At 46.3% G+C, this 25,769-nt stretch overlaps 1 protein-coding gene across 1 annotated transcript in view; it reads right to left on the bottom strand.

The window, feature by feature from the left end:
• LOC115463051 (arylsulfatase B-like) overlaps positions 1 to 25,769 on the bottom strand; it is a 240,963-nt gene that overhangs the window by 185,779 nt on the left and 29,415 nt on the right. Inside the window, exon 2 of the mRNA XM_030193237.1 lies at positions 25,015 to 25,201. Within this exon, the coding sequence (XP_030049097.1) occupies positions 25,015 to 25,201 (187 nt within the window). The remainder of the gene's footprint in view (positions 1 to 25,014; positions 25,202 to 25,769) is intronic.

Raw genomic sequence — 25,769 nt, 5'->3', positions numbered from 1 at the left:
TAAAAAAAAAAAACTTCAAACCTGGCTGAAACGCGGCACCCCGGCACTGTAGACAGCCATTAGGCATTGGCTGTTGCCCCGCAGCCGCTCCTCCTCTTGCCTCTACGTCACTGCCCCTGGAGGAAGACCCCGGAGGAGCGCAGTGACGTAAGGCAAGAGGAGGAGCGGCTGCGGGGCAACAGCCAATGCCTAATGGCTGTCTACAGTGCCGGGGTGCCGCGTTTCAGCCAGGTTTGAAGTTTTTTTTAATCTTTTTCTTTGTGTAGCGGCCGCTGCTGCTCAACAGGAGAAGCAGCAGCGGCCGGAAATGGGGGCGGGGGGAGCAAATAAAAAAGGTGCCGGTACGCCGTACCGTTGCGTACCGGCACAAAAAAAGCACTGGCCTCTACTCCCTAAATGCATTTCACTCTGTACTTCTTTGCATTGAATTTTAGTTGCCAAACGTTAGACCATTCTTCTAAGTTTTGCAAATCCTTTTTCATGTTTTCCACTCCCTCCGGGGTGTCCACTCTTACAAATCTTGGTATCATTCGCAAAAATGCAAACCTTACCTTCTAACCCTTCGGTAATGTCGCTCAAAAATATATTGAACAGAATCAGCCCCAGCACCGATCCTTGAGGCACCCCACTACTTACCTTTCCTTCCTCCAAGTGAATTCCATTAACTACCACCCTCTGGCTTCTGTCTGTTATCCAGTTCCTAATCCAGCTCACCACTTTGGGTCGTAACTTCAGCGTGTCAAGTTTATTCAAGTGCCTCCTATGAGGAACCCTGTGAAAGGCTTTGCTGAAATCTAAGTAGATTACATCTAGTGCACGTCCTTGATCCAATTCTCTGGTCAGCCAGTCAAAGAATTCAATCAGATTCGTTTGGCACGATTTACCTTTGGTAAAACCATGTTGTCTCAGATCTTGTAGCCTATTGGATTCCAGGAAATTCACTATCCTTTCCTTCAGCATCACTTCCATTACTTTTCCAGTAACTGAAGTGAGGCTTACCCAGCCTGTAGTTTCCAGCTTCTTCTCTGTCACCACTTTTGTGAAGAGGGACCACATCTGCTCTTCTCCAATCCCATGAAACATCCCCCGTCTTCAAGGATTTATTATACATATCTTTAAGAGGACCCACCAAACCTCTCTGATCTCCCTCAATATCCTGGGATGGATCCCATCCGGTCCCATGGCTTTGTCCACCTTTTAAGTTTTCAAGTTGTTCATAAAACGCTTTCTTCCGTGAACGGTGCTATATCCACTCCATTCTCATATGTACTTTTGCAAGTCAATCATGGTCCTTCTTCAGAATTTTCTTCCTTGAACAGAGAACAGAAGTATTTGTTTAGCACATCTGCTTTTTCCTTATCATTATCCACATAGCGGTTCATGGCATCTTTCAGTCTCACAATTCCATTTTTAGTCTTCCTCCTTTCACTAATACACCTGAAAAATTTCTTGTCACCCCACGTTGCATTTCTCGCCATTTGTTCTTCCGCATACGCTTTTGCCAGATGTATTTCTCTCAGTTTCATCCAGTTCCAAAATACATTTAGGAGCATAAATTACACTCCTAAATTTATAAGCACGAATTTAGGAGCATAAATTATGCTCATAAATTTAGGGGGGGGGAAAGGAAAATGGGACTTGATATACTGCCTTTCTGCAACTACATTCAAAGTGGTTTACATATATTCAGGTACTTATTTTGTACCAGGGGCAATAGAGGGTTAAGTGACTTGCCCAGAGTCACAAGTCCACTGCACTAACCACTAGGCTACTCCTCCACTCCATTTAGGAGCATAACCTTTATAAAATAATGCTCTAAGCATGATTGTTAAAATCTCAATTAATGAACTTCTATCTAAACTTTTCACATTCTTGTGTTCTTTAGTATTTAGGCATGAGCATTTACACCAGCCTTTAGCATGGCATAAATGCTCGCAGCCTAAAGATTTGTGCTCAAATACCAACTTATGCTAGCATTCTAAAATGGCTTTAGTGTCCAACTTTGCCATTCTACAATACTTGCTTAGAACTCAATTATTTTCCACCTAACTTTTGGCGCCCTTTCTGGAATCTACCCTTATGTGTGTAACTGGGAGAGCTGTCCTTAACTTGTCCATGCAACGTCCCCTTGCAATTACACACTATAGCACTTATGCATGCCCTTACAGAATAGTGCTTAGGGCGCTCACGTGCAACTGCTACTTAAGGGACAGGTAACTGTGAGGGTCTTGTTATAGAAACTGCTCTTTATCCCCCAGATTCTATATATGGTGCTTTGAGTTGCGTGCATAAATTTGGGTGCACGTACAACTTAATTGATTAATGAGCCAATCGGCGCCAATAATTGGGCAATAACAAGCACATTTCGGCACTAATTGGCAATAATCAGAATTTACGTGTGCATCTATATAGGTATATTCTATAAACAGGTGTGCATAAATTCTGGCACAGGGACCTGAAAAGAGGGCGTGGCCATGGGAGGAGCATGAGTGAGTTGGGAGTGTTCCTGCAATTTATGTGCATTGTTATAGAATTAGGGGGACTTGCGCTTAATTTACAGGTGAGGATTTACACCAGGTTTTCATTGGTTACATGGTCGCACCTAAATGTATTCGCGGCTCCTGGTGCTAAGCACTATTCTATAAACTGCATCTAACTTTGGGGCCCTTTTACTAAGCTGCAGTAAAAAGGGCCCTGCGCTAGCAGCGAGGAACTTTTTGCAGCGCACTGAGGCCCTTTTTACTGCAGTGGGTAAAAAGGCCGAAAAAAGACATGGCCATGCAGTAAGATTGCTCTTACTGTGTGGCCATGCAGGGGGGAAAACTTACTCCCATTCATTGAGGTGGCGGTAAGGGCTCTCATGCTAACCTGGAAGTAACCAGGAGGTGTGTGGCGCTGCCCAATTACCGCCGGGTAATCCCCTGCAGAAATATTTTTAAAATATTTCTGCTAGCACTGGAAACACTGCGCGCTAGGGGTGGAACTACTGTTGGCACCTGTGTTGGGTTGGCGGTAGCTCCAGATTGGTGTGCTATAAACCCGCTTTGGGCTTTCTGCCACTTAGTAAAAGGGCCCCTTTAAGCAATCTTTATAGAACAGTGCTAAGTGCTATTTTTTGGTGCTGATTTTTTAGGCGTCATTTTATAGAATCTTGCTCTATATGCATATTTCTGTACTGGTTTTACAGTGTACTCTTTATTATTTTGGGTTACTCGTATTTTTGGCACCATTATCAGCTGCCCATGCATACACTAGTTTCTAGTCTTTCTGTATTTCTCAAAAAAATCACTGACCATTTAAAACTACCAATAAAATACTTCATCAAATGTCCTTATACACAGAATTTTGGGAATAATTTTATTCTACATTGTATCATCGAAAAATTAAAAGGAAAAGTCTACAATCACTGTCATAACCACATATATGACTGCATTAAAAACAACTGGAACTGATCTGGTACAAGGAATTTGGATTCAATTCTCAGCTCAGATCTTCCACTCACCGGACCAGCCAGAAGTAGGGATGCCATGGAGGCAGCATCCACAGAGCTTGTGGAGGAGGGAGTCATGATCACTGTCTAATGGTGACACCTAATGGCCAGATTTAGGGTCCAATATTGCAGAATTCTGAAAGGAGTCCTCTTGCACGAGTCTAGTCAAGCATTCTCACTGTAATGGCTTGACTAAACTAAGCAGAGACATAAAATGAGAGAAACAATTTCTGGGTGATTGCTAATGAAGATGCATGGCTCAATCTCAGCTATAGTTCTGATAGATTTGGAAATACAAAGGAGCAGGAGGAAACTGTCAGGTTAAACCAAACAAGAAATGACAAGCCATGCAATTTAGGGGTAGCAATGTCAAATCTGGCCTCCTTCTAAGCCTTCTAAGTCAATATTTAGATTCAAATCTCTTTATTAAGCAAAGCTAACAGTAACCCGCAAAAATAAGAATGTAGCAAACACAGAGTCTACAAACATACCTCCATTATCCCAACAGGTAGTTTCATATTTGATTTTGTTTTTCCCCTTGTACTCTCCTCCTTCTCTTTATCTCATAGCCATATCCATCGCGCACCTTGGAGTTGCACACTAAATTCTCCCTTTCTGAAGGCTGAGCCTTGGTTCCTTAGGCCCTGCTCCCTCATTTCTTACCGCTGACCCCAAACCTCCCACACTATCATCCCTATCATTTGTCACGGTTGTGGCCGTGCTATTATGTCCAGACCTACTGTTTCTCTGTATCTAGCTCCCCAGTCTGCCTTTTTTCCTGTTGTTGTTCTTCCTGTTAGCCAAGCCTCGCTTTGGTGTCCCTGCTTCTGCTTCATTTCTTGCTTGTGATATCATCAGCCTACTCCTTTATAAGGACCCAGGGAGCTTTCCTGTGTTGCCTTTGCAACAGGTCTATTTTCCTTTTTCTTGTTGTACTGTTGTTTGATTCTGAGGGAACTGGTCTTCTTGTTAAACTGTGTCTTTGGGCACAGCCCTGAGCCCTGTGTTTGCTCTCAAGCAAAGCCCTGTTCTGTTTCTCTGTGTGTGTTGTTCTGCTTTAAACCTGTATGGATTACTGGCCTGTTAACTTTGCTTCCAAGCAAAGCCCTGTTCTGTTTTTGTGTGGTGTGTGGTGTGTGGTGTGTGGTGTGTGGTGTGTGGTGTGTGGTGTGTGGTGTGTGGTGTGTGGTGTGTGGTGTGTGTGTGTGTGTGTGTGTGTGTGTGTGTGTGTGTGTGTGTGTGTGTGTGTGTGTGTGTGAATAAATTCCATCCTGGTCATCTAGGCTCTCCAGTATAAGCCTGCTCTATTTCCTTGTGTGGTTTCCCTTGTTACCTTTCACTGTTCAGAGAGCCAGTTGTTGCCAGCCCAGCTGCTTTACTTCATTACTTTGCTTCCCTAGCCTAGCTGCTTTCCTTGATTACCTTGCTTCCATGCAGCTGGGTGTGCTCTGTCTCTGCCTGCCTTTTCTTTCCCTACCCAGCTGTGTGCTGGCTGAGGGCCAGATGCACTAAACTTTACGAGCCAATAATGAGCAAGCAGTAAACCCTGGCATGCACTAAACACTTTTTTCCAACGACGGTAGCAGCTAATGAAAACGGAATGCAGATGAGCAAATCGTGTAGAAACCCTATTGTAATGAGATGCACTAACCTTTTCCGATTGCCTTAACGCTGGAAAACACTGGAAAATCTACTGAGAGGTCTGTACGGGATTGGAAAAATTATTAAAATGTAAAAAAAAAAACCTGGAAGTCTCTGAGCCAATCCCAGTGCATTTAGCTGAGCTAAACACGCTGTGATTGGCTCAGAGACTTCTCAGCTGAGTGAAGCATTGGCAAAAAGGACGTTTTTATTATTCCGGGGTTGAATGATGCCCAAAAAAAGAGCCTCCACCATCGGAGTCTGTTTGATTTTTTTTTTATTTGCATGAAGTCTTTATTATCAATTAGACCAGATGATACAGAAGGCAATGTAAAAGGCAACATATACATAAATACATTCCAGGTGCATATTACTACTCCAGTCCGCAAAGTATAAAACTATAACTTCAATATTTTATAAATTTTTCAAGATACTCCCACTCCGCAACTCCCTCCCCCCCCTGAACATCCCACCCAACTTCCGAGCTCCCAACTTCTATCTCCAGCTACATTATATACAGGTGATAAACGGTTCCCAGATCCTACGTCATTTGTGTGTTTGGTTGCGCCGTTCCGCCAGAAGCCTCTCCATCTCGCAGACATACTTCAGCTTGTAAAGCCATCTCGTTAATGGTGGAGTTACAGACAACTTCCAGCAGGAGGCTATTATAACCCTCACTGCACTTGTTGCATACCGGAACAACACTTGCTGTTCATGTGAAAGGCTTGCCACTCTAGCCGAAAATAAGAAAAAGGCAGGACTCCAAGGGATCGTGCACCCCAGCCACCTTTGTAACCTATTCTGTATCGATTTCCAAAAGGCCCTAATTTTACACACGCCCACCAAATATGCCCCATAGAGCCTCTGACACCGCAACCTCTCCAGCACAACCCCGACGATGCAGGATAAATGCGCTGGAGGCGCTCAGGCGTCAAGTACCACCGGAACACCTTTATAGTGTTTTCCTTAAAGGGCACATGAGTGGACACCCCCGCCGCAGCCCGCTCTATCCTCTCCCACTCAACCTCCGACAGCTCCAGGCCCAACTCCCTCTGCCACCCCAGTCTATGAAGTGTGTACCGTGGAGTTTGCATTCTAATGCAACTGTAAAGGCAAGAAATTAAACCACTGGTCGAGGCAGCCCCCTCGCATGCTGCTTCCAAAGGAGACTTCTCCCGAGCGACCACAGCCCGAACTGCCTTTGTGTTAAGGAAATGAGATAATTGAAGGTAGGCAAATTCGTCCCTCCCCACTACCGGAAACTGGCCACCGCCTCGTTAAATGATACCAATGAGTCTCCTTCAAATAACTGTCCCCAGGTTCTCAGCCCTTCCCCATACCATCTAGTGAATACTCCTCTTTCAGTCCCAGGGTAGAACATTGGATTATATGCTAAAGGTGACAGGCGTGATAGCATACACCTTCTCTTAGGAAAAAGACTGTCCCAGTGGGAGAGTGTTACTGATATGGATGGGCACGCTCCTTCCCCAAGCAATCTAAAGGAACTGGGGATCCACACAAGTGTTCCAAGAGGTGTCGAGTCTATAGATTGTTGTTCTATGTGCACCCACTGTCTATCAGGATAGGCCTGGAACCATTCAATTGCGGCACGCACCTGAGCCGCGCGATAGTACCAAGCCAAATTGGGTACTCCCAGCCCTTCCCATTTCCTATCTTGATAAAGAAAAGAACGCGACAAGCGCGGCCGTTTTCCCGCCCACATAAAGCGTACAATACGGTCTTGCAGGGTTGCAAGGAATTTTCTCGGCAGCATTATTGGGAGGGCTTGAAATAAATATAGCAGGCGCGGTAACACGTTCATCTTTACCGTGGCTATTCTGCCAAACCAGGACAACTCCAAGTCCCCCCACTATTCCAAGTTTGCAGATATAACTCTGGCCAGTCCTTTGTAGTTTGCTGTAAAAAGGTCAGATAAATTAGCCGTTAAATGTACTCCCAGGTAACGGATTCCCTTAGGGGCCCACCGAAAAGCATAAGAGGATTTTAGGGAGTCTACCAACTCCTCAGGGAGGGTGACATTCAAAGCCTCTGATTTCGCCATGTTTACTTTAAAGCCCGATACCTCTGAGTACTCACTAATGACTCGCAGAATTCTTGGGAAAGCGACCAAAGGCCGCGTAACAAATAGCATTACGTCATCTGCGAACAAAGCCATTTTATGCACTCTACCCGCTTCGTTGACTCCAGAGATATCCAGACTCTGTCTTACCCTGGTGGCAAAAGGCTCCATGACCATAGCGAACAGCAATGGGGATAGAGGACACCCCTGTCGCGTACCTCTGTGGAACGTAAACAGGTCAGAATTACCCCCGTTCACTCTCACGCATGCTTTAGGAGCATCGTAAAAAGCTTGGATCCATCCACAGAAGCGCGGTCCTATCCCAAAGGCCTCCAGTACTTTATACATATACGGCCAGTGAACCTTATCAAAGGCCTTCTCAGCATCCAAGCTGAGAAGACACAGAGGCATCTGATTTCGTTGGGCCAGATACATTAAATCTACTACACGCCGTGTATTATCCATTGCTTTTCTATACGAAACAAACCCTACCTGATCAGGGTGTATTATTGCCGGTAGTAAGGGCGCCAGGCGATTAGCCAACACTTTAGCTAAAGTTTTTGCGTCAGCATTTAATACTGAGATGGGACGATAGGAACCGCACTCAGTGGGGTCTTTGTCTGGCTTGGGCAATACAGCTATCCACGCCTCAAGCACAGACGGTGGCAGGGGTTCCCCCCTGCGGACCTGATTAAACAGATCCGCCAGGAGAGGGGCCAATTCCAAGGCAAATTTCTTATAGAATTCATTAGGGAATCCATCCAGCCCCGGAGATTTACAGGAAGGCAAGCCTTGGATAGCCTTCTGAATTTCAACAGGGGTCACCGGCTCTTCCAACAAGGCATGCTGCTGAAGTGTCAAAGAGGCCAACTCACTTTCAGCCAAATAATCAGTGATGGACTCCATTGAGGGGCTAATTTCTTGCGAATACAGAGCTCGATAAAACTCCCCAAAACACCGACATATATTCTCTGAAGTAAATAGCATATCACCCTTCCCATCCCGAATACGAGTTACTGCACGATCCAGATTTTGCCTACGGAGCCTCAAAGCAAGGAGGCGCCCTGCCTTATTGGTAAGCTCATACGAGCAGACTCTACGCCTACCCTGCAACTGAGTTAGATGTTCTGAATAAATGGAATCCAACTGCATTCTCACTTCACGCAGTTCCTCCAAAATTTGCGGAGAGCCGCTTGTTTTCTGCTGCTTTTCCAAATATGTAATTTTCTCCAAACAGCTCGCCACCTGCACCCTCCTAGCCTTAGCGCACTTACTAGCTGTTTGCAAAAAGAATCCCCTCGAAACTGCCTTCATGGCATCCCAAACTATATTAAGTGGTGGCCCAGAGTCTATGTTAAACTCCAAGTATTCCTTCAATGCTTTCCTACAACCCTCCACCACCTCCGCATCCTGCAGTACAGTCAAATTTAACGTCCACCGCTTATCCTTAAACTCCGCCTGAATGCATGGCAGGGTCACCCACACTGGCGCGTGATCCGATAACGTCATACTACCTATACCTGCCTTCGGACCCCTTTCCGCCATTGTTATGTCAAGGAAAATATTATCAATACGGGAGTAAGAAGCATGGACTGGTGAGTAGTAGGTATAGTCTCTCTCCCTTGCATGAGTCAACCTCCAAACATCCAACGCACCCAGGGAATATGCTAGTGAGCCCAAGGCTATTGATTCCTTACTTTCCCTCCTTTGAGTAGTGCCCGATCTGTCTAGAACTGGGTCCATGTGAGAGAAAATCCGCTGGCAAGCGGAGAACTCAAACGCCCCACGGTAAAGACAACAGAGAACAGAAAGTGGGAGAGCGACCAAGGATATCAGAAACTGGAGGATGTTCTTAAAATGAAAGTTTATTAAGGGTTTCTGTTCTCTAGAACTGGGTCCATGACAGCATTAAAATCACCCCCCAGAACTAATGAGCCATGAACAAAGGTAGCAAGAGCATTCTTCACCTTTGCAAAAAATTTGTCCTGATGTTCATTGGGTGCATATACTGACGCTAGAGTCAAGTCCACCTGATCCACTACTATGTGCATAAACAAAAAACGCCCACCTGGGTCTCTCTTAATCCACACTACTTGGGCTGCCATCAAAAAGTGGAACAAGACCGCCACTCCACATTTTTTGGAGCCCGCAGAGGACGAGGCAAAGTATGCTGTGGGATAGCTAGAGTGAGAGAGGAGCTTTTCATGCACGGCGAAGGTGTGTCTCCTGCAAAAGCACTATATGCGGTTTGAGCTGCATTAACTCCTTGAAGAGCTTCTGCCTTTTCTGTGGTATGTTCAAGCCTTTGACATTGTAAGATATAATTTTTAGGTCAGCACTCATTTCCGGCTATGCAAACAGACATGTCTATAATGGGCACTAGCAACCGAACCTTTTTATAGGTAGGGACCTCCACCCTTCCACAGAGAACCCACCACCTGCCCCTCCTCCATCCATCTACCCAACCCCCTCTCTCCCCCCCCCCCCCATCCTCCTTGACCCCCAACACAAACACCAACCAGAGGAATCATATCCCCTGAGTGGGAAATGAGAAAGTAACTCACCAGTACCCTAACAGCCCAGCCCCACAACCCTCCCATCCCCCCCCCCCCCGCACCCCTGTAGAACTTCAGCGTCTTATCTTCCCCACTGCATTCCACATCCCACTTTCCCGTCTCACATTCAACAGTCACTCAACCTCCTATGTTCCCCCTCTTCCCACCGCATACTACACACATACGTACTTCCCATATCACCCGGCTCCTTCCTTTGCATCCCACAATTCCATTATGTAAACTCTCTCATCCCCTCTATAAAGAGCACGTATGAAACAGCACAAGCAAAATTCAAAACTCAACTATCAACTCTTCCTGTTAGCTGTGACTACTAGCGCAGCCTTGAGCAGTCTCTTTGTGTGGCACGAGTGGGCCGTTCTTCCGTTTAGCTGTATCTACTAGCACAGTCCTGTGCATCCTCTGTGTTTGATTCTGTTTGAGTGGGTGGTTCTTCTGTTTGCTGTGACTACTAGGTCAGCCTTGAGCTTCCTCTCTGTGTGGCACGAGTGGACAGCTCTTCCATTTAGCTGAGACTACTAGCTCCGCCTTGAGCTACCTCTCTGTGTGATGTCTGTTTGACTTGCTTAGGACTATTTATTTATAGCTGTGATTCTAGCCCAGCCCTGTGCTGCCTTCCTGTGTGATTTTCTTGTCTTTTACTCGTGGTTTCTACCACATGAGTCTAGTGGGGTTGTCTCTCCCCCTTCAGTTTCTTTGTGGCTGTGTGTAGGGTCATTTGACCCCTTGGTTGTGGCTCTGTTTAGTGCAGTGTGTATGCACTGCTTGAGTAGTACTGTTTCGTTCTGTTTCTTTTCCCTTCCCTCTGGTATGAATTGATTCCAGTTCGGCTGTGAGGCACTTACGCTTGGACTCTGTATGAGTGGGTTCCGGATCGGCCGTGAGGCCCGCCTTAGTGGTCTATCTCCCTTTTCTGGTGGTTGCTTGTCTTGATGTGCTCTGTCTATTTTCCATGTCTGGTATCCTGTTTGTATTCAGTGCCTGGTTTGCCTCTGCTCTGTGCCTCCCAAGAGGACTTGTCTGCTGCAGCCCAAGGACTCACTATCGTGGGTTCCGTGACACCATTTTTACCCTACCCCAACCTAAACCAACCCTCTCCACTCTTTGGGATATATAGGGACACCCTCTTCCCATCCAAGCCTCCATTAGTAGGAAATAGCAAGATCCTACTCCTTCAAACCTAAAGGTAATTCATAATAAGACTAAGAACCCATAGTGAGAAAATATCAACATAATCCCCTTCATATAGCAAGAAGCATATGCTTCCACTGTAGTCTCTCTTAGCCCAAACATGATCTATCTTCACAAGCTGGTGCACCACACCTCTCCAGTGCCAAAACAGAGGGGGGGGGAGGCTCTGAAGACAAGCAAGACATCCCTGGCAACCATAAACATTAACCCTCAAATTCTGTATAGGTCGCCCAAAGTTAGGCATGTAGTTTTAGTAGCTGATCACATATACACTGGCTAAATTGGTGATAACAATCAATAAGTGGGCTTAACAAGCGCTAATTGGCACTATCTGCTCTGTGCCTCTATTCTATAACATGTGCGTCTAAATCATCTTGTGCAGAACTCCAAAGGGAGCATTCCCAGGATTCAGGAACAGTGTTATAGGATACCTCTATTTCCGCGCCTAGAGTTAGGAGCGAAAATGACTTAAGCTAGTATTCTACAAAAACACTTCCGGGTGGAACTTTGCATTTAGTGCACATCCTGGAGCACCATTTACAGAATGCCAATTCAGCGCCAATTTTTTTCAGCATTGATTTTTGAGCACCATTTACTGAATCTAGCCCATATGGCTGTTCATTCCATACCTGCTGCTGCTTGCATCGCTCCCTAATCACCTAAGCATGATAGCATTATGTACACCTGCGACACTGATGCCAATAAAGGAAAAATTATTTCTTACTTGATAATTTTCTTTCCTTTAGTCACAGCAAATGAATCCAGAAACATAAGTGTTGCCATACTGAGACAGACCGAAGGTCCATCAAGCCTAGCATCCTGTTTCTAACAGAGGCCAATTCAGGTTACACGCACTGTCAGACTCCTGCTCCTCTCCGGGCTGTCTGCGCTCTAGTTGCACCTCTCCGTGCTGTCTACAATCCAGCCGCACCTCTCCGTGCTGTCTGTACTCCAGCCGCACCACTGTCAGACTCCTGCTCCTCTCCGGGCTGTCTGCTCTCCAGTTGCACCTCTCCGTGCTGTCTACCATCCAGCCGCACCTCTCCGTGCTGTCTGCAATCCTTGCAAGTTATGCAAACCTCCCTCAGGCTTACACAGTTGTGTTCTCTCCAGCCAGTAGCCCACCCCCTAGTTCAACCCCTACCGGCTACTGGCACGTATCTGTTTCCTGGTGGAGTCCCCCTCCTCATAGACTAGCCGCCTAGGTTCTTTCCAGTCCGGCTATTAAGTCCCCGACCAGGCCTCTGGACTGGGACCTGTTCCTGGCACAGGCCCCTTTCTTTAGAGTCTCTATTCAGAATCAAATGCTTATCACACAGTTCAGCTTTTCTCAAGCATCACTATAAAGTTCCAAAGTTTCCCCTACGGTATGAATTCCTCTAGGTTTAGCACTGCATACTGGCTACACCTAGAGACCCACCTCCCTCATTTGTCAGCACTAACTCCTGACAACCACCCACCGGGTTAAAGAATTCATACCTTTTGTTATCCAGTACACACAGCCCTCTTTCTCCTCTCCTCATGGCCCTGAGCAAATGCTGAGATATCCATTTCTTCTGTTTCCCCTCCCCCTTCCCCCCCTTGCCAATCCATCTGTTCCACCACTCCCTTCTCCCACAGGTGTTCCTCATCCCCTCCCTCTGACTTCATCTCCCAATCAACCTCCTCCCCCTTCCCCCTCTGAGAGGACTTCTCCTCCCACTCCTGCTTCCTGCTCAGCTCGGGCTTCTGGGACTTGTAGTTCTTATAGCCCCACTCTTTCTTCTTTTGATCCCTGGCGGGCACAGATAGCCCTTTCCTCCACCACCCCTCCGGTTTGCCACCCCCTTTCTCACATACCCCCCTCTTTAAGCGATTGCTAGCCCATTTTTCCAACCTTCCCTCGTTCCCCGGGCTAGCAACCCGACTCAAGACATCTACATGAGGCAACAACTTCCCCGCTTTATGCTCAATGTGATATTGAAAGGGTTGCAATGCCAGATACCACCTCATCAATCTGGCATTGCTATCTTTCATCCGGGACAACCACTTTAAAGGGGCATGATCTGTAAACAATTTGAATGTCCGTCCCTCCAGATAGAACTGACATTTTTGTATGGCCCATTTCACGGCTAGACATTCCCTTTCAATAGTGGCATACCTCGTTTCATGAGGGAGCAACTTTCGGCTCAAATACAATACTGGGTGTTCCTCCCCCTCAAAAACCTGTGACAGCACTGCCCCCAACCCAGTGCCCGAAGCGTCCGTGTGTAGAATAAATTCTCTATCAAAATCTACGGCCCTAAGTACAGGTTCCTCACACAAGGCTTGCCGTAGGGCCACAAACGCTCCCTGCTCCACCTCCCCCCACCTTAACCGGTTGGGCCTATCCTTCTTTAACATCTCGGTCAAAGGAGCGGCCAATGTAGCAAAGTGAGGAATGAATCTCCGATAGTATCCCACTAGCCCCAAAAAACCCCTCATCAATTTCTTGGTCTCCGGGCGGGGAAACAGTTGGATACTCTCGACTTTACCCTGTAATGGTTTTATCTGGCCATTTCCTACTTTGTAACCCAAATATTTCACCTCCCTCTGTGCAAAATAACATTTTTGGGGATTCAGTGTAAGCCCAGCTTGCCGAAAAGCCTTTAATACCTTCCCCACCTGTAGAAGATGAGACCCCCAGTCTTGGCTATGTATGATGACGTCATCTAGATACGCGGCGGCATATGCCTGATGAGGCCTCAACACCTGATCTAACAGGCGTTGGCAAGAGGCCGCCGCTGAATTCAAGCCAAATGGCATCCGCTTGAACTGAAACAGGCCAAGAGGAGTACAAAAGGCTGTCTTGGGCTTAGCTGCAGTAGAGAGCGGAATCTGCCAATAGCCTTTTGTTAAGTCCAGCGTTGACAGAAACCGGGCTGACCCTAGTCGGTCTAGTAGTTCCTCTATCCTCGGCATGGGATAAGCATCCGGGTCCGATAGAGCATTAACTTGCCGAAAATCAATGCAAAACCGCCAGGTTCCATCGGTCTTGGGCACCAGCACTACCGGGCTGGCCCAGGGGCTGTGTGATTCCTCAATCACCCCATATTCCAACATTTCCTTAACCTGCCGATTCACCTCTTGCTGCTTCATGGGTGATAACTTATACGGTCTTTGCCTTACTACCTTTCCCTCCCCCGTTACAATATCGTGCGTAATCAATCTCGTTGCCCCGGGGCAAGGAGTCAGCACATCCTTAAATTCTCCCAAAAGAGCCCTTATCTGATCTTTTTGGGGTCCCTCTAAATCCTCTCCCACCTGCAACCCCCCTTTAGAATCCATCTCCGATATCTGAGGACCGAGATCCTCCTCCGTTAAATCCTCTGCAGTCGCCCAACAAACCTCCCGGGCCTGCCAAGGTTTGATCAAATTTATATGATAAGTCTGCCTCTTCCCCCGTTCATTCCTCACTTCATACGTGACTGGGCCCAACCGCCTCGTAACTATCATCGGACCCCTCCAGTTCCCACTAAATTTATGAGGACTATCTGAGACCATGATCAGCACTTTAGCCCCTGTCGCCACGTCCCGGACTCGGGTCTTTTTATCATAGGCGGCCTTCTGATACTGCTGAGCCGCCTGCCATCGGCCCCTAGAGTAAACCCCCAACCGCCTCAAGCGCCCCTTTAAATCATGCAGATAAGATATTACAGTGTTATCCTCGGCTTCCGGGGGTACCCATCTTTCTCTCACTATATCTAAGACCCCCCTTGGTGCCCGCCCAAAGAACAACTCGAAGGGCGACACCCCTAGGGTGGCCTGCACACACTCCCTCGTGACATACAGGACAAAGGGCAGCAATTGATCCCATTTCTCCGTGCAAGAGCCCACTCCCTTCCTAAGCAAAGTCTTCAGGGTCTTATTAAAACGTTCTACCAGGCCATTGGTCTGCGGGTGATATGCAGCCGTACAAATGTGAACAATCCCGAAGGCCTCCCATACCTGTGCTAGAACCCGTGATCTAAAGTTAGACCCCCGGTCAGTCAGCACCTCCCGAGGGAATCCTACTTCACAGAAAATGTGAATAAGTTCCGCAGCAATAACTTTAGCCGAAATGCTTCGTAACGGAATGGCCCAAGGAAACCTGGTGGCCATATCCATGATTACTAAGATATAGGAGAACCCCCGAGTCGATTTTGGAAGAGGACCAATTATGTCCATCGCAATCCTGCCTAGGGGAGTCCCTATGCGGGGCAAAGGATGTAAAGGGACTCTCCCTGGACCCTGTTCGGCCACCTTCTGACATAAAGGGCAAGACTCACAATACTTTTCCACCTCTTTATATATCCCGGGCCAATAAAAGCGCCGTAACAATTGGGAAACCGTATTCTGAGCTCCTTTATGTCCCCCCAGAGGATGATCATGAGCTACCCGTAACAGTAGATTCCTAAATCCCCTCGGCACCACTAACTGGCTCCGTCCCCCCTCTCCTCCGTTTCCTGCAGGTGTCCGAAACAGAAGGCCCTGCTCTATCACAAACCCAGGTCCCTGCACCTCCCTGTCCCCCTCCCTTGCCCGCGTCCAAGCATATTGCAGAGTAGGGTCGGCTTGCTGTTCCCTCTTAAAAGAGGGGAATTGTTCCTGCACCTCCCCTGCCTCCTCAGGGAAATCCGCCGTCTGCTCCAAGTCTTTCATAGACTGAGCCCGCTGACGCTGCCCCGTCTTCCTATGCCCCCCCGAATCCCTGGTTTTCCCCGGGTTCCCCAATATCTCCATCTGAAACGGAAATATCTGGGCCAAAGCCTGCTCCTGCTCCGTCCCCTCCGCACCCCGTTGGGACCGGGTAACCACTAACCCCTCTCTCTCTTTCAAATATTGCGAAAATGGGGGCCAATCCCTTCCTAAGATAAGAGCCTGAGGCAACCTAGGTAGTACCGCCACCCAGACCCAATGAGCCCCCAAAGGTCCTACGATCCTCACCTGCCGCAACGGGTACCTACTGGAAGTTCCATGCACACACTGTATGGTGACCTCTCGCCCTTTCTTCCCCCCTCCCCCAACCCCCTTTTCCCTGATCCTCTCCCACAAGGACTGGGCTAGCATAGTTTGGTCTGCTCCAGAATCCAACAGCCCCTCCACCCCCACCCCCATCACTTCTACCCGTTGGCAGAACTCCTCCCTGCCCCCCTTTCCCCCTCCGGCCACCAATTGTAACTTCACCACACAGTCTCTCCTCACATGGCCCTTCCGCCCACAACGATAACACATTCTTTCTTCCCCTTTTCTCCCCTCCCACACTCTCATGCCCCTACCTTCGGGAACCTGATGCCCTTTTGGACCTCCCAATCCCCCTCCCGGCGGGGTTCCCCTGTGGGCACAATGCTGCGACTCTAGGAAACAATCCATGCTCTGGATTGCCTCCTCGAGGGTACTGCAGCCCCGCTTAATCAAGTCAACCTGAAGCCCTCTAGGTAAGGACTCCAAGAACTGTTCCAGCACCAGGTCTTCCATTACCTGTTGCATGGACCGTCTTTCAGGCTCTAACCATTTTCCTGCCAAATCACTTAGTTTCTGAGCAAGTACCCTAGGTGTCTCTCCCTCCCCCCACCTGAACTCCCGAAACCTCCTTCGGTACGTATGCTTGCTTAGCCCAAACCTATCCAAAATAGCGGCTTTCAGCCTTGGGTAGTCTGTTATTTGGCCCGTAGGTAGGGCCCGAAAAGCCGCTAAAGCTTCCCCAGCCAGCGCAGGAGCTAGTCTTAGGGTCCATTGCTCCTGAGGCCATCCTGCTGTCACCGCCACCCTCTCAAAGGCCCCCAGATAATCTTCGATATTATCTGCTTCAGTTAATTTTCCCCAAGGTAACCAGTTCACCCCCACAGGTCCTACCAGTCCAGCAGCCCCTTCGCCCCGCACGGTTGTTCCACTTTCGTTAGGTCCGGACATTCGTCCTCCAGTCCGCAGAAATTCCTGAAATAGGTCCAAAAGTGGCTGCTGCTGTGCTCGGGAAGCTGCCAACGACTCCTCCATAAGTTTATGTGCCATCTCTTGTTGCTTTTGAAATTGGTGAGTCATAAAGGCAAACATCTCTTTCGGATCCATCCCGATAACTTTGATCTTCTTCCTATAAGAAAACACAAGAGAAAACAAAACCCAAGTGTGGACTTTCACAACACTTCCACTCCACCCTCCAATCCCCCCCTGCTCCCACTATGCTCACCGGAAGCAGGAGGTTTGTTCGCCTTCGGGTTCAAGCTCCCCAGCTTTCTGGTCCGTCTCGATCCTCCGTCCTCCTCCTCGGCTTACTGGAACTCGGGCTCGACCGATCCCACCACTGCCACCAAATGTCAGACTCCTGCTCCTCTCCGGGCTGTCTGCGCTCTAGTTGCACCTCTCCGTGCTGTCTACAATCCAGCCGCACCTCTCCGTGCTGTCTGTACTCCAGCCGCACCACTGTCAGACTCCTGCTCCTCTCCGGGCTGTCTGCTCTCCAGTTGCACCTCTCCGTGCTGTCTACCATCCAGCCGCACCTCTCCGTGCTGTCTGCAATCCTTGCAAGTTATGCAAACCTCCCTCAGGCTTACACAGTTGTGTTCTCTCCAGCCAGTAGCCCACCCCCTAGTTCAACCCCTACCGGCTACTGGCACGTATCTGTTTCCTGGTGGAGTCCCCCTCCTCATAGACTAGCCGCCTAGGTTCTTTCCAGTCCGGCTATTAAGTCCCCGACCAGGCCTCTGGACTGGGACCTGTTCCTGGCACAGGCCCCTTTCTTTAGAGTCTCTATTCAGAATCAAATGCTTATCACACAGTTCAGCTTTTCTCAAGCATCACTATAAAGTTCCAAAGTTTCCCCTACGGTATGAATTCCTCTAGGTTTAGCACTGCATACTGGCTACACCTAGAGACCCACCTCCCTCATTTGTCAGCACTAACTCCTGACAACCACCCACCGGGTTAAAGAATTCATACCTTTTGTTATCCAGTACACACAGCCCTCTTTCTCCTCTCCTCATGGCCCTGAGCAAATGCTGAGATATCCATTTCTTCTGTTTCCCCTCCCCCTTCCCCCCCTTGCCAATCCATCTGTTCCACCACTCCCTTCTCCCACAGGTGTTCCTCATCCCCTCCCTCTGACTTCATCTCCCAATCAACCTCCTCCCCCTTCCCCCTCTGAGAGGACTTCTCCTCCCACTCCTGCTTCCTGCTGAGCTCGGGCTTCTGGGACTTGTAGTTCTTATAGTCCCACTCTTTCTTCTTTTGATCCCTGGCGGGCACAGATAGCCCTTTCCTCCACCACCCCTCCGGTTTGCCACCCCCTTTCTCACAGCACCTGGCAAGATTCCTACATTTTATGCTGCTTATCCTAGAAATAAGCATTGAATTTTCTCCAAATCCATCTTAATAACGGCTTATGGAAATTTCTTTTAGGAAGATAGCCAAACCTTTTTTAAACCCTGCTAAGCTAACTGCTTTTACTACATTCTCTGGCAATGAATTCCAGAGTTTAATTACATGTTGCGTGAATAAATATTTTCTCCAATTTGTTTTAAATTTACTACTTTGTAGCTTCATTGCCTGCTCCCTAGTCCTAGTATTTTTGGAAAGAGAAAACAAGCAATTCATGTCTACCCGTTCCACTCCACTCATTATCTTATAGACCTCTATCATATCTCCCCTCAGCCATCGTTTCTCCAAGGTGAAGCGCCCTAGCCGCTTTAGCCTTTCCTCATAGGGAAATTGTGCATCCCATTTACCATTTTCGTCACCCTTCTCTGTACATTTTTCAAATTCCACTATATCTTTTTTGAAATGCAGTGACCAGAATTGCACACAGTATTCGATATGCGGTCACACCATGTAGTGATACAAAGGCATTAAAATATCCTCATTTTTATTTTTTCATTCCTTTCCTAATAATACCTAACATTCTACTTACTTTTTTAGCCACTGCAGCACGCTGAGCAGAGGGTTTCAACCAGTAGCGTAGCCAGGTTGAGGGCATGGGGGGAACGGAAAGCGGACTGCTGATGGCGCCGGCACATATTTTAAATGCAATAGATCACAAGAAAAATAGGTGCTGGCAGAAGTCCATTTGGGGGAGCCGCCACTCACCTGGCAACCCAGCTAGCTATGCCTCTGGTTTCAATGTATTAACGATGACACCTAGATTCCTTGCCTGGTCGGTGACTCCTAATGTGGAACATTGCATCACGTAACTATATTTCAGGTTCTTCTTTCCTATATGCATCACTTTGCACTTTCTCACATTAAATGTCATCTGACATTTGGATGCCCAGTCACTCGGTCTTGTAAGGTCCTCTTGTAATTTTACATAGTAACATAGTAGATGACGGCAGAAAAAGACCTGCACAGTCCATCCAGTCTGCCCAACAAGATAACTCATATGTGCTACTTTTTCTATATACCCTACTTTGATTTGTACCTGTGCTCTTCAGGGCACAGACTGTATAAGTCTGCCCAGCACTATCCCCGCCTCCCAACCACCAGCCCTTCCTCCCGCCACCGGCTCTGGCACAGACCGTATAAGTCTGCCCAGCACTATCCCTGCCTCCCACCACAGGCTCTGGCACAGACCGTATAAGTCTGCCCAGCACTATCCCCGCCTCCCAACCACCACCCCTCCTCCCACCACCAGCTCTGGCACAGACCGTATAAGTCTGCCCAGCACTATCCTTGCCTCCCACCACCGGCTCTGGCACAGACCGTATAAGTCTGCCCAGCACTATCCCCGCCTCCCAACCACCAGTCCCGTCTCCCACCACTGGCTCTGGCACAGACCGTATAAGTCTGCCCAGCACTATCCCTGCCTCCCAACCATCAGCCCTGCCTCCCACCACCGGCTCTGCCACCCGATCTTGACTAAGCTCCTGAGGATCCATTCCTTCTGCACAGGATTCCTTTATGTTTATCCCACGCATGTTTGAATTCCGTTACCGTTTTCATTTCTACCACCTCCCGCGGGAGGGCATTCCAAGTATCCACTACTCTCTCCGTGAAAAAATACTTCCTGACATTTTTCTTGAGTCTGCCCCCCTTCAATCTCATTTCATGTCCTCCCGTTCTACCGCCTTCGCATCTCCGGAAAAGGTTAGTTTGCGGATTAATACCTTTCAAATATTTGAACGCCTGTATCATATCACCCCTGTTTCTCCTTTCCTCCAGAGTATAAATGTTTAGTTCAGCAAGTCTCTCCTCATACATCTTGTAACGCAAATCCCATACCATTCTCGTAGCTTTTCTTTGCACTGCTTCAATTCTTTTTACATCCTTAGCAAGATACGGCCTCCAAAACTGAACACAATACTCCAGGTGGGGCCTCACCAACGACTTATACAGGGGCATCAACACCCCCTTTCTTCTGCTGGTCACACCTCTCTCTATACAGCCTAACAACCTTCTAGCTATGGCCACCGCCTTGTCACACTGTTTCGTCGCCTTCAAATCTTCAGATACTATCACCCCAAGATCCCTCTCCCCGTCTGTACCTATCAGACTCTCCCCGCCTAACACATACGTCTCCCGTGGATTTCTATTCCCTAAGTGCATCACTTTGCATTTCTTCGCATTGAATTTTAATTGCCAAACCTTAGATCATTCTTCTAGCTTCCTCAGATCCTTCTTCATGTTTTCCACTCCCTCCCGGGTGTCCACTCTGTTACAGATCTTAGTATCATCCGCAAATAGGCAAACTTTACCTTCTAACTCTTCGGCAATGTCACTCACAAATATATTGAACAGAATCGGCCCCAGCACCGACCCCTGAGGCACTCCACTACTTACCTTTCCCTCCTCCGAGCGAATTCCATTCACCACCACCCTCTGGCGTCTGTCCATCAACCAGTTCCTAATCCAGTTCATCACTTCGGGTCCTATCTTCAGCCCATCCAGTTTATTTAAGAGCCTACTACTACTACTATTTAGCATTTCTATAGCGCTACAAGGCATACGCAGCGCTGCACAAACATAGAAGAAAGCCTCCTGTGAGGAACCATGTCAAAAGCTTTGCTGAAATCTAAGTAGATTATGTCCATAGCTCGTACCTGATTCAATTCTCCTGTCACCCAATCAAAGAACTCAATGAGATTCGTTTGACATGATTTCCCTTTGGTAAAACCATGTTGTCTTGGATCTTGCAACTTATTGGCTTCCAGGAAATTCACTATCCTTTCCTTCAGCATCGCTTCCATTACTTTTCCAATAACCGAAGTGAGGCTTACCGGCCTGTAGTTTCCAGCTTCTTCCCTATCACCATTTTTGTGAAGAGGGATCACATCTGCCTTTCTCCAATCCCTGTAATTTTAATCCTCTTGAGACTTAACAATTTTGAATAACTTTGTGTCATCAGCAAATTTAATTACCTCACTAGTTACTTCCATCTCTAGATCATTTATAAAAATGTTAAAAAGCAGTGGTCCCAGTACAGGCCCATGGGGAACCCCACTATCTACCCTTCTCCATTGAGAATACTGACTATTTAACCCTACTCTCTGTTTTCTATCTTTTAACCAGTTTTTAATCCACAATAGAACACTACCTCCTATTCCATGACTCTCCAATTTCCTCTGGAGTCTTCCAAAAGGTACTTTGTCAAATGCCTTTTGAAAATCCAGATACAGAATATCAACCAGCTCACCTTTATCTACTTGTATGTTCATCCCTTCAAAGAAATGTAGTAGATTTGTGAGGCAAGATTTCCTTCACTAAATCCATGTTGGCTCTGTCTCATTAATCCATGCTGTTGAATATGCTCTATAATTTTGTTCTTTATAATAGTCTCTACCATTTTGCCCGGCACCAACGTCAGGCTTAGAGATCTATAATTTCCCAGATCACCTCTGGAACCTTTTTTTAAAAAATCGGCATTACATTGGCCTCCCTCCAATCTTCTAGTACCATACTTGATTTTAAAGATAAATTACATATTACAAACAATAGTTCTGCAAGTTAATTTTTCAATTCTATCAGTACTCTCGGATGTATGTCATCCGATCCAGGCTATTTGTAACTGTTCAATTTGTCAAAGTGCGCAATTACATCCTCCAGGTTTATAGAGATTTGATTCAGTTCTTCTGACTTGTCAGCTTTGAATACTATTTCTGGCACTGGTATCTCTTCCAAATCTTCCTCAGTGAAGACCAAAGCAAAGAATTCATTTAATCTCTGTGCTATGGCTTTGTCTTAGCCTGAGTGCCCCTTTTATGCCTGAAACATCTAGCGGTCCAACTGATTCTTTTGCCAGCTTCTTGATTTTAATATACCTAAAAAAGTTTTTACTATGTGTTTTTGCTTCCAACGCAATCTTTTTTTTTTCAAAGCCCTCTTTGCCTTCCTCATCAGCGCTTTGCATTTGACTTGCCCCTTATTATTTTCAGTTGAATCCTTCTTCCATTTTCTGAAGAATTATCTTTTAGCTGTAATAGCTTCCTTCACCTTACTTTTTAACTATGCTGACTTGTCATTTGGCCTTCCTTCCTCCTTTTTTAATACTTGGAATATAACTAGCCTTGTTTTCCAGGATGGTATTTTTGAACAGCACTCACGCCTGATTTAAATTTTTGACCTTCGCAGCTGCTCCTCTAAGATTTTTTTTTCACCGTTCTCATTTTATCATAGGCTTCTTTTTGAAAGTTCACCATTCTTCTCATTTTATCATAGGCTCCTTTTTGAAAGTTAAACGCTAATGTATTGGATTTCCTGGGTGTACTTACTCCAGAGACAATGAAATCTGATCATATTATGATCACTGTTATCAAGCGGCCCCAGCATTATTACCTCCTGCACCAGATCATGCGCTCCGCTAAGGACTAGGTCTAGAATTTTTCTTCCTCTTGTTGGCTCCTATATTGGATGGGATTGAAGAAAATTTCTCAAGATAAGTATCACTCATTTAAGAAGAAATTCTGCTTAAGCTATCACAGCTAGTATAAGCTTTCCAAGTGAATAGATTATTCTGTATCTCAAAATGTTTTTCTGGTCATTTATTTTATAGACAGAACAATTTGGTGGAGTTTTTTATGACTAATGATTGGGGAGAGCCACCCACAGATATGAAGGTTTACCTTACATGTGGATGAGAATCTCATGGTGTCTGAAGTCTTTTTTCTCCACCATTTGGAAAAGCTGCTGACATTATCTTATATGACCCTTCTAGAGATACAGAATAAAAAGTGGAGATTTGTTTGTGAATTGTGATTATTGACTCCACTGATTCTTTGAGTGTGGGGTAATTGAAATCACCCATTATTATTGTGTTCCACAGTTTGTTAGCCTACTTGCTCAGTTTAAAGGGCTGTACGCTCCTTGGATAGCCAGTATTCCTTGTAACAAAGCAGAAGGAGAAACAGGGAAACAAGGAAGTAAATAGCACTCCTTCCTTACAGCCAGGAAATATGAAACTGGTAACAAGCAGAAGTCAATGAAGCCAGAAGGATAAACACCTAGAGAAGATAAAACAAAAAACCGCAGTCCAGCATCTCCCCTCCCTTCCTTCTCTGTGGTCTAGCATCTCCCTTCTCCTTACCTCCGTTCCCTCCCTGTAATTGAGCATCTCCACACTCTTCTCCTCTCCTCCACTCCCCCTGCAATCCAACATCTTCCCTTCTGATCCAGTGCCTCTCTTCCATTCTCTTCTCCTCCCTCACAGTCCATCTTCTCTCATCTCTCTTAGAATACTGTACACGGGTATCTGCAACACTTACAGCAGCTCTACGACTGGTATAAGTGCTAGTGTCTAAGTACATATTAATGTATATACCTTGCTACGCTAGTATTCTATATAGGAAAGTAGGGTTCTACCATGTGCACTCTAGACACCTAATTGCAGGTGTAATGGTATCAGTTTATTATATTTTGCTGGATTATATATACACCAATATATTTGTGCAGCTTTTATATATTTGACACTGCAGCAGAGAAAATAGTTTCATTTCAAGCCCCTCTCTCCCTGTCCCTTTTTCTGGGAACTTCTGATAGCAGGGATAGTCAATTACAAACACTTAACAAAGACAAAAGAGAGATATATAACTCTCTCTGCCCTCCCACCTAAAAAGACTGAACAAAAGCTTGACTAAGGTGGGTACCTGGACGCTCATCAGGACATCTCTGAAAACCAAAGACCCAAGAGACAGAAAGTCTGGAGAAGCCATTGAAGACAAAGAACTCAGAGGAAAAGCATAAACAGGACATTTGCTTGTCAAAGGTATACCTGCCCCTCCCATCAGCTTTCAGACATGTGCAGAAAGGAAGGACTTGTAATGTGTATCTGCTCCAGAGACTGAGCAGGAAGCCTTTTTACATCAAAAGATCATTTGTCAGCAAGATCCAGACAGCAAGTCTTGTGATGTCATAAGACATGAGACCAATACCACAATGCTTTGCAAATGCCCAAGGGTCGTGTGGAAACCAGGAAGCCAGCAACCAGATGCACATGGCCTGCTTCCCTGCAAAATAAGAGTATAAAAGGACAAGCTGTTTCCCCAAGATTCAGATTCTCTTCAACTGCAAGCAACTCAGGAATCCACTCACTGCAGAAAGCCTCCTGTCCTGAACATGTGCTTACCTAATGCTGTTCATACTGTGTAACAAGGACTTGTAAGTAACATAACTTTTGATCTAGACCTGCTACCTTGCCTTACTTAAGCACAGATTATCTGTAAAGATCTCTTAAAACCTACCTCTCGTGTGCAATTGTATATTAAATCAACCTTTTTGAAGCTAAAAATACGGTCTCTTTGTGTTCTGAGTATATGGTATCTTTTATATATACTTAATTTATTTAATTTATTGCAATTATCACCTTTGGTGATTGGTGGAGAAATTAATATCCTAAAACTTATAAATACAGCACCTGCTCTTAAATTATAAACAGTAGCGAGTGCTCTAGAGCTCTTTCCCCCAAGATAAATCATTTCTTGTAACACAGGCACCTTGTTATAGAATTGCCCTTCACATGTCATAGGCTAAAAATAGGCACTTTCCTGCCCAGTTAACCTAGGCAGACACCAAAATGCTTATTTTAACATTTTAGAAAATAAATATATTCATAGATACGTTACCAAAATAAGTGTCAAACCCTCTGCGTGTCGGCAAGCAATCCTTCCTGTAAAACCCAAGATGCCACTTCCCCACCATGTGAGTACTGTAGCCTGCTTCCTTCATCAGTTCTGGCAGCAGCTTCTCCTTCAATGGAATACAGCTAGGTTGACAAGGATAGATGACTTCATGCTGCAAACCTAAGTGGATCTTGGAAATAGGAAGTCAATAGAAACATCAGTGAGGGTATGAAAACATTACAAAAAATTACATGCATTTACACTTAAAGCTCTAATTTTTGTCTCGTGCTGCAATACCATAAATCAATATATTAGACTTACACTGTAATTCTCAGCATAATCAGACAGAGCATATCACACAGAACAAAACGGCACGAGACCAGATATTCAGCAGCTCCTACCCAGATAAGTCTCGATCACCAGGTCACTTAGCCAAGTAGTGCCACTGAAAATACAGACACTCTGCTTTAGTACTAACCAGGCAGTGCAGGGATTGGAGCGGAGTCTGGGCAGAGCCACAAATTACCCAGTTTAGTGGCAATATTTAATCCGCTATCCAGTTAACTATCTGACTAATGTTAGGATAACAAAAAGGATGTCCTAACTTTATCTGGTTACCAGTCTGAATATTGCTGGTACCTGAGTAAGTGGCATTGACTGTATTATACCCAGATATTCAATGCTGGGATCTGAGTACAACCCAGCACTGAACTTCTGGATATAAAAAGCCTACAGTGGCTGAAATATTTTTAAAAAGC

The sequence above is a fragment of the Microcaecilia unicolor genome, chromosome 2 (genome assembly GCF_901765095.1).
Source record: "Microcaecilia unicolor chromosome 2, aMicUni1.1, whole genome shotgun sequence".
In the NCBI taxonomy this organism is placed as follows: Eukaryota; Metazoa; Chordata; class Amphibia; order Gymnophiona; family Siphonopidae; genus Microcaecilia; species Microcaecilia unicolor.
This window is presented reverse-complemented; position numbering and strand designations above follow the sequence as displayed.